Source organism: Hetaerina americana, unplaced genomic scaffold (assembly GCF_022747635.1).
Source record: "Hetaerina americana unplaced genomic scaffold, ioHetAmer1.1.p SCAF_12, whole genome shotgun sequence".
Lineage (NCBI taxonomy): Eukaryota > Metazoa > Arthropoda > Insecta > Odonata > Calopterygidae > Hetaerina > Hetaerina americana.
Genome location: NW_027286292.1, coordinates 24,689,729 through 24,706,261, shown reverse-complemented (window position 1 = coordinate 24,706,261; position 16,533 = coordinate 24,689,729). Strand labels below are relative to the sequence as shown.

Here is a 16,533-nt window from a genome sequence, read left to right as displayed (position 1 = left end):
GAAACAATTATAATATTCTTAATTCAGCAAAGACGAATTCGCACAGCATACATTGTTAGTACGTTGGGGAAAACAGTTTCTCCTACATCCTCCCTTAGTCACCTCAACTAATTATGACTTTTTTATAACTAATATATTTTCTTTTTCCTATAATTTCCAATTAAATTTTCCTATAATCTCTAATTACATTTAATATCCCAAATTTTGTAGCCCGTTATGAAAAGATGATCCTTCTAGCGTAAATTCTTCAGAAAAATTCTAGGGGATATGGCTGATATTGTGGATACGCATTCTATTGAAAATATTGTTAGTGCGGACCGATAAAAAACTTTCCGAAATCTTTTGGTATCTGACTCAAACTACGGGAAACGCTTTACATAAACTCGTATTGGAGTGATGTCCAATATGCCAAACCCTCGGAATGCATTAATTGGGAAAAATGACGGGTGGATTGAGACACTCTTTGAAAACAATCGAGTGAATCCAAAACAACTTTTATGCGATTGCTTAAAAATAATACGCGATAAATTTCTCATGTAGACTCCTGAGGTGGTTTAAATCTGACATACATGGTCAAATAGGGAAGCTGTACTTTATGAAGTTAAAGAAAATGACGATTCAATTCAATTTGAAAAGACGTGACCGAATAATTACAAGGGATACTAGATTTAAAATGTATGAAGGTAGTACTTAGGATCACGAACAAAAGTGCGGAGGAGGGGGCAAATAGTTACCAAGGAGAGGATCAGTTAGTGTATGGAAATGGGAATGGTATGTGGGATACCATAATAATAAGGAAGATACTAGTAGAAAGTAACATAATCTAAAATCAGAATCTATTTAATATTCCATGGGTTTAGAGGAGGCGTTTTACAAAGTAATTTGGGGCAACTAATGAATGTTTTGCAGAATGTATAACTACACTGGAGGAATAGTTGACTTATTTGGAACCGGTATGTGTTTTAGACTGCCAAAGGAAGGGGAGGAAAAATAGAGTTGGAGTGGTTGGTGCATGGCAGGGGAGTCAGATAGAAATCACTTATTCTCTTCACTATATAATGCCAAGGAAATGGTAAGCATGGAATAGGCAAGGCTGGAGGCTGTATCTTAGGGCCTGCACTTTAAGTAGCACCATTAACTCTTGAAAAATGCTCCGCTGCAGCGGTCGCCATTCAAGTACCTTTTGCTCGCCATCAGAAATATTTCGGACCATTCCAGGTCTCTAAGAGCCCACTTCTCAAATTTCTACTCCACCCAGGATTCCTAAGCCATTTTCCAAATCCACATCCTTGAATCTATAAAAAAACCTATCCCTCTTCCCTAAATGGTCCGGGATCAAATCCAGAGAGTCTCCCCCCGAAAAACGACAGGTTTCCGCTACAAACGCCAAATGACGAGCCATTCTATGCGGGAGGAGGGAGAGTGCATGACAACTCTGCGTTTTATGTAATGGAAAATTTTGTTTCTTATCGACACGACCCCTTCCCCAACTTTTCCCGGCTCAATTTGTTGGAGAGAATGTGGGGAGGTCTTTCAGAGGGGCAATAGGGGTTGGTGAGCTGAAGACTTCCAACTCTCAGGGCACGAGGCGATGGGATACGTGAGGAGGTTAACAGAGAAGAGGGAGAAGGAGAAAGAGGAAGTTGGGTGTGTGAGAGTGGGAGGTGATGGGAGGGAGGATCGGTGCGCCGGGGGCGAACGGGTCGGGGACAAGATTTTTAAGGCGGGCGATATGAGGGGAAAGAGTTTTGAAAAAGTGGGGGCCAAAAGTTGTGGAGGGAGTAGTGAGAATTTTAGTGAACCTTAGGGAAGGGTGAGGAGAGCGATGCGGGAAGAAAATGGGTTAGGGGTTAAAGACTCTGAGAACCGGGCGAGCGGGGATTTACTTTTTTAGTTCGGATGGAAATGAGAGTTCGGGACACCTTGGGTTATTCAATGCGACAGAAATAATTTCTTTGTGGGAAGGAATGGAACGAGGGCTAGGACAAGAAAGAAAGAGAGAGTTAGTTAGTGGCCGACAATTCTCTAGTATGCACGTTAGTCGAGAAAAATAGGTTAGTACCTCGAGGCGGTGCCACTAACGTTGGTGCTCAAAAATTGCCGGAGGATATTTCCATTCTTGAGCGTTTACGAGTCACACCGATTAGGAGGAGAATATTCCGCAAAGCCGCTGGACTTTTTTTTCCATTCGTCCTCTATCATTAGGCTACCGCCCCAGTGTGTAAAAATTTTGTTTTGCGTTAGGCAGACTTTCCAGGCGATTTGATTGGAATATTATTATCATTCGATGATTCCAACGCCATGGATTAAATTTTTTTAAGGTTATTTGATGTGAATGAGTTTTTGGCCTTACTTTTGAACTTTTTAAGGTTTAAAATAGTAGTAGTGTATCTAAGCAGCGAACTACATTTATAAATGCATGAATATTGAATACCTTATGCTGATTAAATTCCTAAAATATAACAATTTCAAGCAGCGTAGCTTCAGTAATTCTTTCGGAAAAGTTTAGTAGTGAATGCAGCGTAGAGGAACTAGATTTTTAAAACGCTTTTACAATAAGCTTGATCAGTAAATAGATTAGTAGGGGAGCTAAATTAGGAATCAGTAACTAAGCTTAAGTCAAATTACAGATTAAATCTCTTGCATAAATTGTAAGCAAGCCTCTTATTTATATGGAAAATGCATAACTAGCCCCGTCTTCATATTGTAAGATCATGAAAAAAAGAATTAAAATGTCATGAATAATACTAAGAGATTCATTTTGTCATTACAGACATATGCAGTTAAAATTTTGTTTATTACTTTAAATACTTAACAAATTTAATGATGAAAAAGAATTCAGCAAGCTAAGCTAAGATGCTGCATGCCTGTGGACGGAATCACCACCTGCCAAGCATTAAAGCGGGGTGGTTGTATGAGACTGTGTAGAATGAGAATTTATTTTACGTATGCAATTAGAGGTTTAATCCGTAATATGCTTAAGCACTTTGCATATCAGAATTATACCATTTTTAATTTGAATTATTTATTCCCGTGTAAGGTAAAATTAGTCAATTCTACCACTGACCCATGTAACCACACGCGGTATTTACCAATATCACCAGAAACAAATGCTCGCCGAAAGATTATGCAAATATATATATATATATATATATATATATATATATATATATATATATATATATATATATATATATATATATATATATATATATATATATATATATATATATATTAGAACACAAGCCACCACAAAAAATAGATTATTCTACTAATATTATCTACTTTTTTCAGCTAAAAATTGCTACTCTATGTGGTACATTTCGACTTGGAATCTTCTCTGCTATGAATTGGTACGGTGTCAGTATTCATCGCACGTTTTCCTTCTGAAGTCGCGTCATAGCTAGCAATTTACAGATTTACACACGCTGGTCAATGCATAGCCACTAATAGTACATAAATATCCCTCATTCACTTATAATCACAATCAATTATCTATAACTGTATGAGAAGGAAAAATATTATCCGAGTTCTAATTTAGGTGGGTGAAAGATAGAGGTGTAATTATAGTGGCAAGTGCTTTCAATCCTGGCGATTAAGAGTCATTCCGATTACTGATTGGACGAGGAGAGCAATTTAATAGTGGTACAACTAATTCGGAGGGCATGTTACACTGTGAACTTCTTGACGCCTTTTATGAAAAGTATGATAAAGACCGAGCTAAAAACCTTACGCTCCATCAACTTATTTGTTGTTCCTAATCGGGATTGGCGGATATAAGCTGCGGCGTCGTTCACAAACGTTTTACTACCTCAAACGTTGTTGCCACAAAATGAGTTTCTGCTACATTATTAAAATTCTACACCTTTTTCTCATATTCTACTCAGTCTATTACCCAAACATTAACAATCCTAAATCGTAGAAAAAGATAAGCATGGCATCCTAATGATGCCAATTTTTTCGCAATTACGATATTTAACCATGTGAGCACAGGGGAGCAGCATTAAAATTAAAAATTGATTTGTACCACTCTGATATTGAATCCATTGTAAACTTAAGGGTCACATACGTGCAAATGAAATTTCCCTATGACAATTGAGTATCGTCCGAGTAAATATTATAAAATCTAACTGAAATGGAGCATCTAATGTAGATCTTCCGTAACTAATTTATTAATCATTTCGAACACTACTCCTTCGTGACTTCGGTTCATGAAAAACGAATTTTTCTGGAATGGTGGGGTTGACACAATCGATGTTTTACAATTCTTTAAGAAATATGGCTTCACCAACCGCATATAAAATATATTTTATGTCTGAACAACCATTTTTTGCATAAAAATGGGAGAAAATTGCAATTTCTCCTATGGAGTATAAATAAGGCTACGATTGTCTTACATTTTCATCCTTACCTACTCTATTATTACTATCTAAGGCGATTTCTAGAAAAACCTATATGGTTAGCACACAGTCGTATTTTATACATTTATCGGGTAAAAGAATTTTTTTAATTAGCTCATTTACCTTCAACGTTGAATACGAATCACGGCATTACCACGGATTCACAGACCGGGCAGCTTTACTGCTCTTGAATATGTCTGCATTCAAAATATGGAAATCACTCTAAAACAGTTTTAAATTTCAAATCCTTCCAATAATACACGAATTTTCATCAAAAATGACAGAGTGTGACAAAATACATAAGTTCACTGCTTTTTCCGCAATTCCATCATAAGATAGCACGTATAGAATACAAATAATACCAGAAGATTGAAGAAATAAGCACTCCCCGACATTATTTTCATGGATATATATATATATATATATATATATATATATATATATATATATATATATATATATATATATATATATATATATATATATGAAACTTACGTCAACGATGCACCCGAGATCAAGGCAAGGAGTGAGCGAATCAGTGTTGCAGTAAATAAGCTGATATTTGTGGACAATGACCAATCGCGCAATATTCATTTGCCGCAAAACCAACTTATTCAGCCAAGCTGCCCTCACTAATGAGGGAAGAAAGAGTCCATATCTAAATTCAATTCCTTCCCAAAATCAGCTCTTCAAACATCCTTGTATTTGAAGATATGTTGCAGACTCGTCAATGCACGGAGGACTTTAACTCCGAAATGCATCACGTGTCTGATGCCATTTTGCAAAATTCGCGGGAAGATTTTAACTTGCTCAAAAAGAATTAAAATAATTTTTGAAACAGTATCGATCGAGGGTGCTCGTTTCAGAACTTGCGTCTTAAAGTTCACCGATGGGCCAACAGGAAAACTATAAGGGTGCGTTTGTTTAGTTTAGGAATGCCGTTATACATATATATTTCAGCCAAAATACGAACCTTAGTTCGAAGGAGTCATTACTGTAGGGTAGCATTCGAGAATGGAGGGAAAATGAGCCATCAGGTTAAGGTGGGTAACCAGGTGGACTGCTGGATCTAAGTGAATTTTGGGAGGGTAACACCAATAAGGGTGTTGGACTTGGCCTGGTCCTAATATACGCTAATGGGTCAGGTGCTTGACGTTTATTCCCTTAGACTGAATTCATGATGAGATCTCTATTCAGAAATGAAGAAGCGGGGATTGAAATCCAATAAAAAATCCTGCAACTGACATTTTAACAGTATCCCTAAACGAGGAGAAGTAGCCACCGGACTTTTCCTCGTTCCTCGTTTTCTCGCCCCTAGTTTTCCTGTCTCTCTTCCTTCCGATGGTCACTCATACTCCAGGAACGGCCCTACCAAAGCGTTCTCCTTCACGGAGTGGGAAAGGGGCCATCAACATCAACGCTACGGTACGATCTTCTTCAGAGTTCGAGTACCACAGAACATGTAGTGCACTTTTTTCCTGCCCTAAAACATGTAATAGCCTCACGCTTGTACTACAGAATCTTAACATTCGAAAACCCGATCTAGTGCTCCGTGAAAACATGAAATAAATGATTGTTCCAATGAACAAAATTAATATATTAAAATGATTTGCTCTGGTTCAAATATGGAGATTTTACAAATTCCAATAATTTTAAAAATTAAATCAATTTTTTAGAAGTAATTTTTTTTTGAAGTTTTGACAAAAAAACATCGCTATTTAATGCTAACGTGTACATGAACTCAGTTATTATTCCTAGGCCAAATAATTTGACCCATTGTGGCTTTATACCAATTCGATTGGTACATTTTACTTGATGGAACATCTACTGTTTACATTAAAAGATAAAAAGTGCTATGCTTCAACATTTGTTTTACCTCATAGTCACCCCACTGGGGGCGTTTTGTCCTAACCCTAACAGGAAAGCCATGACACGATTTCTACTCTGTCCCTATTTTTACGTTCCTCAGAGATGATTCACTATGATCGAAACGCACCACATCTCAAAACAAATGAAGCGTAATAGCTTACTCACCTCCACTTTGGGGTCTCGAATATAGGTTTCCTTGGCGTCTTTTTCTCCCTTATCCCTCGGCCGGTAGGAGATGCGGTATCCCAGGAATTCCCCGTGGATGGTTTCCTTAGGCGGCGCCTTCCAGCTGATGAGAAGTGAAGTTGAACTCGTATTATGAGCTGTCGTGATGAGCGGCTTACCGTCCGGCACTGAAACAGAAAAAAAACCCGGGTTTAAGTATAGAAAAGGGGGATATTCGTTACAAAAGAAAACAATAGGCGGAAAGATTTTGGATTCAAAGTATATGAATGCATTATATCCCTCGAAGACAATTTGTATTTAACATGTTGCGTAGTACGTTAAGTAATATATGCAATAGCCAATGAAATAGATGTAGTGAAATTTAAAGCATGGGGGAGACAATTTCCTATGACATCTTTAAATACGGAAAGAGGAGTATAAATTGTTAGTTAACCGTATATTCACTACAATTCGAGTGCTGGTATCAAACGGTATAATAACTGTTGCGCAACATTTCCTATAGTATATGTATTTTTGTGCATATTTAACATCATACGTACGCATATATAGTAGTATGTAGCCGTGGTAGTTCAATGGGTAGAATATTGGAATACTGACGCCTCTGAGTACACTCAGGTTCACCCAAACCTTGTGATTCTTTTCGCGTACCATATCTTCCTCGGCAACCCTAGGTGGCAGAGAAAAAAGAACTAGCCACCCAAACCTGATGTTTGAAGTTCACCAGCCGTTGGGCTTAGCACCAATTTTCGGGTTAATAATTGTGTTGTTTACATGTATGGGGTCTGTCCGGTAATGCTACGGCCATGACATATTTTAAGAAAAATAGCCTACCAAGAACAATGAGACCTTAGTCCCAATTCAAAACAATTGGCTAAGTCCTTTTTCGGAATGGCCATCAGCCGCCACTAAATGGCTGGATCCTTCCCGGACAGTCCAAGTTTAGATGCTTGCACAAATATTTCCCAGGATTTGTATAAGAAAGAAAAAAATGCGTAAGAGACCTAGAAAAATATTAATATACCACCTCTCACCGTGAAGATTGTATAATACTAGCGATTCGTAAGGTGAACTAAATAATTTGAACACCCTCTATTTAAAAGTACAATTAATGTATTGCTGAAAGCTTTAAGCCACCCCATGGAGCACAAGGTTGGAGTCTCTCGGTACATTTTGAGTTTCAAATTGTGCATTAATTCAGTAAAACAGTAATTCTACTGCTTTACCCTCTAAAGACTCCCATGCTTTACCAATATTCCCCGGGGATCACTTAAGGCTCAAGTGCAGTCATATGCTAAAAACGTGAAGTAATTTCTAAAACTGGCGTAAATTTAAAATACCGCGCTATTCTATTATCTCTACGCCCAAGGACAAAAATTTCACTTCATACCTACTTGTTTTCCACTCCGGGAATATCAAATAGAGAAATTTTAATTCGACACTTCGTGTTCAATGTACATGTATAGGAAAATGGGACTTTTATTTTTAAAATAATTGCATTTTCAACGAGGTAATGGCCCCAACATACAGGCCAGATGCATACTTTGTAGAAATGGGGCAGAAAAATTAAGGAATGAAGGAGTCATATCGAATATTGTGTTTCACCCGTTTAACAAGGGAGAGGGATCTTTAACCTTGGGTATCATCTCTACATAGTATCGGTTTCCTATTATATTTCACTTAATAAATAAATTTTAACATGCTATAGAGCATATATATATATATATGTGTGTGTATATTAATGTATATATATATATATGTGTGTGTGTGTGTATATTAATGTATATATATATATATGTGTGTGTGTGTATATTAATATATATATATATATATATATATATATATATATATATATATATATATATATATATATATATATATATATATATATATATATATATATATATAACCATAAACACAGTAATCAACCCGAAGGTCGGTATGGTAGGTGATGGTAGAGTTCACCCAGTACTAAGCCCGACGGCGTGTGAAATTCACACATCAGGGTAGGGGGCCATTTCATTTCCCTGTGCCGGTAATGGTTTCCCAGGAAGATCTGGTACCCGAAAAATCACATAGCTCGGGTGGAGCTGCCGGTGCCTAGAGTTTTGCCCGGGAATCGAAAAAAGGGGCTTTAAAAATGATGCAAAGGGACAATATAAATTTATTTTCTAGAATATCATTAACATCTTTAATAATAATTTATTATTTACGGGTAGGAGTGATTATCGTAGTTTTTTTGGCGAAAAAATAGACCGAAATAAATTTTGATTTGATAACGAATTTCGTATTTTGTTTCACTTATTCTTCCTCTGGTTTTCTGGGCAATCATATTACTTTTGGTGACTATGGTTGATACTTTTTAGTATACCATAATATTTTCAGGGATAGAATGAATGAAAACGGTATTAGTTTAAAAACAGATTTGTATACCGTTACTGCGCAAATGTTTTTTATATAGAGTTGTATTTTAAAACTAAGCTAATTGATTTCCGAGTATTTTATTTAACGATTTTGATTCTATATAATCCCGCTTGGCGTAACTATTTTTATACCAATTGTAAGGAAGTTGTAAATAAGAGGACGAACTTTTGTTACGAATAAAGTATGTAGGCAACGTATATAATGCGTATAATTAGTATGTTGGCAACGTAAATTATGACATAGTACCCCATTTTTTTACCAAATTTTAGCGCTCAGTGGCATTCTGTTCTCTTTGCTACCAAAAGGGAGCTCCACGCTCCAGTTGAAAGTCAGAAATAAGAACTAAAAGCAGTTTTCTCCCCTGATAAATTTTCCACCATGGATTTCTCCTACATTTAAGTGACTGAAAAATTCAACGACGATTAGAGAATTAAATTTTTACTAGATCTTACATAACTTAAGACGGAAAAGAATTTATTTATGATATGCTGCCATATAAATACTTTAGATATCATCAGGATAGTGATTCACAGGTATGGTGTGCTTAGCACATTATGAGAAAAGCAAATGCAAACTGTGGTATCAATTTCCTAATGCCGCTAGTCAAGATTTTGTGGTAGCAGCAATGTACATATTTTTTGATATTATAAGGTTTATTACTGATCTACCTCTTATATATATATATATATATATATATATATATATATATATATATATATATATATATATATATATATATTCGTTCAGGTAAAATAACAAAGATCCATTTTGTACGTGGGGGAAGTTTTTAGACAAACATGGAAGCTAAAACATCGGCTACGAAAAATAATCAATGAATTGATTATAAATCAAAGAAAAACATTGAAATATAATTCCTGACTAAAATTACTTTTTCCGATTACAGTCGTTGTATTGTAAAATGCAGCATTCTTCAGTATAGATTGTCAAATAAAACAAGCTGCCAGGGTATTTCATGTCAAACTCATCGAGAAGTGATTGCAATGTCAAGCGAACTGAATGACGTTGCACGCCCTGTACGCATGTTATAAACCAAAATACTGCATTTTATTCCTATGGCGATTTATTTCAAAGCCTAGCGTGACGTCAGTCATTGATTAAGGGGGATTGTGGGAAATAAACGAGGACGCTCAAGCACAAGCAATCTAAACCCTGCTTGTAAATTTTACATTTTTTCCAAATTTAAATCATGTTCGAAGCAGCGCCAAAGGCCTCCAAAAATTCTCGGCCAAAAACAAAATTTTCTCCGGCCAATTTTAATCTTGCTCTGTACCGGTCAGGAGAATGATACATTCACCACAGAAATGCGGAAACACCGCTAAATCGGGTGATATATTAAGATTTTCAAATAGAACTCTGTTACCATAAGCATTTATGATTGAATTTTTAATGTAATCGAAAAGAAGCCCAAGCAAATGCGGAGTGTTGGTAAATAGATAATGTTCAGGCATGTTTCACCGTTGGAGGTGTGTTCAGAACAAGACCGAATTTCCGTGTTAAAGAATTTAGTGTTCAATTTTCAATATTTTAACACTGTCCCTTTAAAAGCGGTCAAATACCATGATATTTTACAGTAAACGTTTACTTGCATTGTAATAACAGTTATAGTAATGCACTTTCCCTGATATTGGAAAGGGTCACGACAGTATGTTCCTGTACTTTATGCGTGGATGCGAGGTTCATTTAAAAATTATTTCATTTTCAAAAACTGGATAAAGTTTCCCAAGGCAAAGTCTGAAAAATAGAGTGGACTTTAAGGATGGTTATCAAATATTGGTTATCAGGACAGGGATCAATATATGAACAGGTGAAGAGTCGTGGGAGAGTGATTAAGTCTGATTTTCCCTTTTTTATGAGTCTATATTTCCATGTTTCCCCAATATGCAAAATACTTAGGCTGTGCAGAGCTTTATTCAAGCGTCTCACAATTTCAAGGCGCGAGCCTTTATTCTCCATACTTCCGCGTGGAGCAAATTGGAATTGGCAAAGGCTCCATACAAGATTACGCAACGGTCCTCTATGTTATTGCCAGTCATCGAATGCAGCCCGAGTTCTCGCCAAGTGACCAGTCCGTCGGAACGCATGTGCACCTTATCCAATGGCGAGTATAGGTTGAAAAATAAAAACCACGAAAAGTAACGGAAGAATATGTAGGTTGCTGTAAAGAGCTATTGCCGATAAATACCCTCAGCGTGCTCGATAAGTCGGTGACTACACCGTTCGAAAGGTTCAGTCTTTTTTTGCACAAACTTCAAATTTATTTGAAATCGCGAATACTACTTAGGTTCACCGGGTATTTTGGTCTTTTAATCATAAACTTTTTTTTATTACTTCTCGATGTTCTAAGCTCTAAATATGATACTTGGTTTTATTACTTCTCTCTGTGTCCACGGAGAAACCGAGTTTCCTTTTTCTTTCTAAGAATCTCATTCCCAGTCCAGCACGTTCTACCGGTTGATTGAAGCCACTTATTCTGTACTTCCTAAGAGCCCAGTGAAACTATCTCAAGGCAGAATTTTTCAGAAAATAAAATGTTATATCTTGGAATTAAATCTAATTCCTAAAGTGTAACATGTTATTTCACTGCTCTACTCTTGCAAAATATTAGCGTCGCTCATTATGAAATGTGCCCTAACTACCTGTAAAGTGGAGGCAAACCTATTTTTATTTTTTTTGCATTTCACTCGCTCCTACCGAGTTAACGGGAACGAGTTACTTCAAAAAAGATCCTCATATTCCCATAATATGTGTTCCCCATGAGAAGTTGGTGCAAGGCGCGATCCAGTAGAAAGAAATGGAGCAAACCAGTGCTCTGGATAGGCCACCGCCGCAAATCCAATTCGCAGTTCTAGTCTCAATTTTGGTCCGGAGCGGTGCGGAAGGGAGGAGGCCAGGGCTGGGAGATGGTTTTCAGCGGGCGGGCAGAGGGGGAGGGGGTCCTATCGGAGGGCGTAGATGGGTTCGGGAGGGGGTTTGTTGGGGAAGCCGGGAATGGGTTAGCGAGAAGGGTTCGATGGCGACGCCCGCTCGGTCGGACCGCTAATTAGGCCGCAGTTTGGCGCCTCGCAAGAGCTCCCTTCTTAATCCCCTCTCCTCCCCACCTCGCTCCGAGAATATTCTTTCCTCTCGCACCTCTCACAACGGGGAACCATCCACCCCACCCCCAAGGGAGTACCCCCCGCTATCCCCATCATTCCAACACGATCCCCTCCCCCTTCCTCATTCTCTCCCTGCCCCAACGACCGACCCGATCCCCCTCATTCTTGCAGTTTCCTGTAGAAATTCAAGAAGCACTCGGGAAATTGGAGAAAGATTCTTCCTCATTGGATCTGAACGGCAAACGGCAATGGTTTTTTTCTTCCCATATCTCCATCTTCCTCCCTCTTCTCTCTCTCTCTCTCCTCCATCCATTCCTCTCCTTCTCCCGCACACCCACTTCTCGCGGCGCGAATAATTCTTTTTTGATTGAGCTGAGTCTTCGCCCCATCTCATTCCACTCCAACTCTCCCTTCTCACCTCCATTTGCTCCCATAGCTCCCTTCAAACCCCCCCCCTGTTCTCGCTTTCGTTACTCCCTCGGTTTAAGAGGGAGGGGCTCTTACCCTATCCGATTCAAGGTGTCGACTCTGATTTCACATCGTTTTGTCGTGGAAGTTTCATTTCCGCCGACGCCAATGGGACGCGGGTGAATGAAAAATTCGATTTTCAAAAAATTCCAGGAAAGGACATCCGGGTGAACGAACTCAGGTGCCAGCTGCGCCGCGCTCATATCCGCCCCAAGAAGTCGTAGACATGCATTTGCTGATTTAGGCTTGAGTTATTTAAAATTATGATAATTTTGTCCATCCCCTTCTCCGCTCAAGACTTCTCCCGAGTTGATCGAATTTTTGGGCTGCAAGGAAGCGTACGGGAGCAGAGCAAGGAGGAGGTGGAGAGCGATGAGCGAAGAGACGATCCTTTCAAAGAACTTGACTCTTCAATAGAGCGCCTCCCAATATGTAATGACCAAAATGAATTAAGAGGTAGGGAATTGTTCCCGTATTCACTTCCTCTGTCATTTGAGATTCTTCTGAAAAAAAACATCCCATCATAAAAGTAGAGCATAAAAACCGACGTATTGAATATAATTCAGACTATTCATTTTTTTTAATCGCGCTTATTCGAAATGGCTGGGCACCTTATCACGTATTCTGCTGCGAAAAATGATTACCAAACTTTACGAGTCTCAGTGCCCTAATCCCAGGGAATGATGCTCTAGCAGTATTTGAGATGATTCCGGCAGGGAGAATATGGGGAGCAGAAACTTTATTACTGCTGCATTTGAGAGAAATCCAAATTAAAATACATTTAGATATTGCCTAACGTATGCCATGGGCAATCAACCATTCCTGAGAGACGCCGTTAGAAATATTCTTTTATAGGTAGCCCGATAACAATCACCGTCTCGGTGTGTCGGTTCTCATTAGCCAGATACCCAGAGATGAAGGTGTTATTCTCATTTGTCTTTAGAATCGAGGTAGAACAAGTCTCACGGCTTTATCACCACTATTGCTCCCAATAATACTGCTTTGAAAACTGGAATTGGGAAGAAATATACAGTCATTTCGTAATAAAATAAAGACAAATGCAAACTCAAGCACCTCCGTCATTTCTTGTGATAACATCATCTGTAGTTTCAACATTTTTTGTATATAATTAAAACCTGAGGTGTGTAAAATGCTGCAGCGTTCGATAAAAAACAAAATCCTACACCATGAATTCGGATATTGCTGCGTGAGCAAGTTATGTGCTGTGGTGGAAATAAAGAGAGAAGATGTGCGAAAATGTTATCAGCTGAACAGAGGATTGATTAAAAATACGCGAATGAAACATTTTATTGGAGAACGAAATCATTCGTAATAATAATTTGTACATAATAAATAAAATCGGTCGTGTGTATACGTTAGCAGTCAATGTATGATGGTCAAAAAAACTCTAATTTCCGACATAAGGGGGAAGACGTTTCATCCAGAATGTATGCATAAGACATCTTCCGTGTATAGTTGTCTTAAAATTCCAAAAAGCGGGGATTACTGAATTAATTGTTACAGAGTAATATACAGCGGATAGGAATAGTGCCTTCGAGGAGTGGCGATAATATTTTTTTTAAAGTAGAAAGAATGGTGTTAGGCATAGAAGAAGCGGCTGATGGAATATTATTGGCAGTAGTAGAAGCTGTGCCGATGAACAAGGTTCAGGTCTACATGTTGCCCGGTAATCTAGGAGGGGAAGAAGTGGATAGGGTTTGCGATCAATTACAGGATATCATTGCGGGGGCTCTTGGAGTAAACATTTGACAGTGATTGGGGCAATCCCGACAACATTAGGCGAAGGAAAACATGGCATAGCGGTGGGGTACTACTGCTAAGGAACAAGGAATGACTACGGAAATAAAAAATTCTGAATCACTGCATTCACCACGAGCACTAAGTTTAGAAATTGCAAAAGAAGTAGATAAACATGTAAAATGCCAGTTCACTAAAATCTTTTCAGTTAGCCCTTGTAATTTTTAGGCACATATTTAGGAGCAGCGTGATGAAATTGCATAGTTTCCCAGGAGCGGACGCGGATTACAATTTAGTAATTATAAAGCAATCTAGCGCTCGACTAAACAAGATTAATTAGAGAAGGATGCTTAGAAAATGGAACGTAAAAGCATTAACTGGATTGACAATGAAGGTGAATCATCAGGCTGTAGAGAGAAGAGTGAGGAAAAAGAGCTGGGTACCACAGAGGAACAATGGGAAAAAATAAAAAAACGGATATCAAAAGCTTCAAAAGAAACTAGGAATTGTTAATAAGGAAAGGAAAAAACAACCACAGATTACGGATGTGGTGAATGGAAGATAGATGAGTTAAGGAAATGGAAGGTATAAAACTAGGTAGATGGAAGTTTAAGAGTTAAATAATTAATTGAGGCAGGTATACGATGGGAAAATATGTATTTGAAATCAAAGATGAGTCAGAAAAAATATGAGTTGAACCAGCAAAGATCCAAGAGAGAATTGATGAAATACATAGAGGAATCCAATTAGAATGGATTTACCTCTTTCGTAGACTGCTAAAAGGCGTTTTAGGGAGTGAGTCGGGTGGAATTATTCAAAGTATTTTGGAAAATGGAAGTAGATTTGAGGGAGAGGAGATGTATCCGGCACCATTACATGTCTCAGACTGCAAACGCTCGAGTGCTGGATGGATACTACAAATGGGTAGTGTTAGGAATGGGTGTGGGACCGGGGTGTCCATTGTCACCGATGTTGATCAATGTTGGGGAAACGATTAAAGAGGCAGGGGAAAACTGGAGATAGGGATGAAAATCAATGGATAATTCATGAAATCATTTAGGTATACAGGCTATCAAGTTTTATTGTGTCAGCCAGCCAACGGTTTGCAAGCATTGCTATTGAAAATTCAGTGCGATTAGCATGGAATGAGAATAAATGTAAATGAAACAAAGACTACGTGGTTTTAGAGAAAGAGGAAGGCTAAGTTAAACCTATAAGTAAAATATACATATGTATATATATTCATATAATTATATATATATGTATACATATGCACGTATACATTTACACAGTATATGCATGAGTGAGTGTGTGTGTGGCTCGCAGTTGCCCAGGGCTGTCTCCATAAAATATATGATTAGTAAGTAATCATTTTCATTACTTCCATGTCATTCTCTCAAATGATCACGTTGATTTTTTATAGGTCAATCAGGCTATGCATAGTCATATTTTGCTCAAATACCACTTAAAAGATTCAAGTGCGAAAGCCCATTCCCAAAGCTGTAACATTAATTAGGTGGCGAAAATATAAGTGTTCACGAATAAGAAACAAATAAGGGATAATTTAATAGAAGGACGTATGCAGGAGGCAAAGAATTTATGCGAGTAAATGAATTACGGTGTTCTCTACTTAATATAAGCTTCATGTTGAGATTAAATGACAGTGGCGACGGTAAAACTCTCAGCTAAAATGATTAATTTTCATTTTAATGCATGAATACGTCTTTAATTCCCTGGTTTGTTGAAGGCACTTAATTTATCTTCGGCTAAGTACTTCAATACGAAGATTATTTTACTTCAGCTTAATTTTTCGTCAAATATAGTGCTAGTTTTATTAAATCCTGATAGTTATACACTTTACATCCCTTTAAATATTTCTTCGTTAGCCTTCATATTGGAGTCTACGTTTCCATTTACCTTTTTTAATTATCCTGATAGATCCAATTTCGACCACGCTGTTGACAATATTAATCCACTTCGTTCTTTAGAGTACACTATTTTGCTCTCTTCCATTGCCATTTGTTTCCATTTCTCACTCTATCTTCAGTATCCGCCTCCAGCACAAAGTACTAAAGCCTTGTATGACATAATTTTCAAATAGTTCGACTAGCTCCTGAACTAAGAAGTAAAAACTTGAGCTTTCATTATTATTTATTAAGCTAAAGGTGGGAGAAATGCAACAATCTGAATTAAGAAAAAAGGATTTTGACACAAGTATAATTTCTTCGAGGAAGCCAAAAATGTATACAAAGAACGGACATTGTTATTCACATAATATTTCATGGCTATTGTTCTCAATTTTCAATTACGACGTT

The 16,533-nt window shown here is 37.7% G+C and overlaps 1 protein-coding gene across 2 annotated transcripts in view; it reads right to left on the bottom strand.

Moving 5' to 3' along the window:
• The window catches only part of Ptp99A (Protein tyrosine phosphatase 99A), a 592,897-nt gene that overhangs the window by 215,662 nt on the left and 360,702 nt on the right, over positions 1-16,533 (bottom strand). For both annotated transcript variants that reach the window (XM_071582787.1, XM_071582788.1), the window contains exon 3: positions 6,435-6,622. In XM_071582787.1, the coding sequence (XP_071438888.1) occupies positions 6,435-6,622 (188 nt within the window). The remainder of the gene's footprint in view (positions 1-6,434; positions 6,623-16,533) is intronic.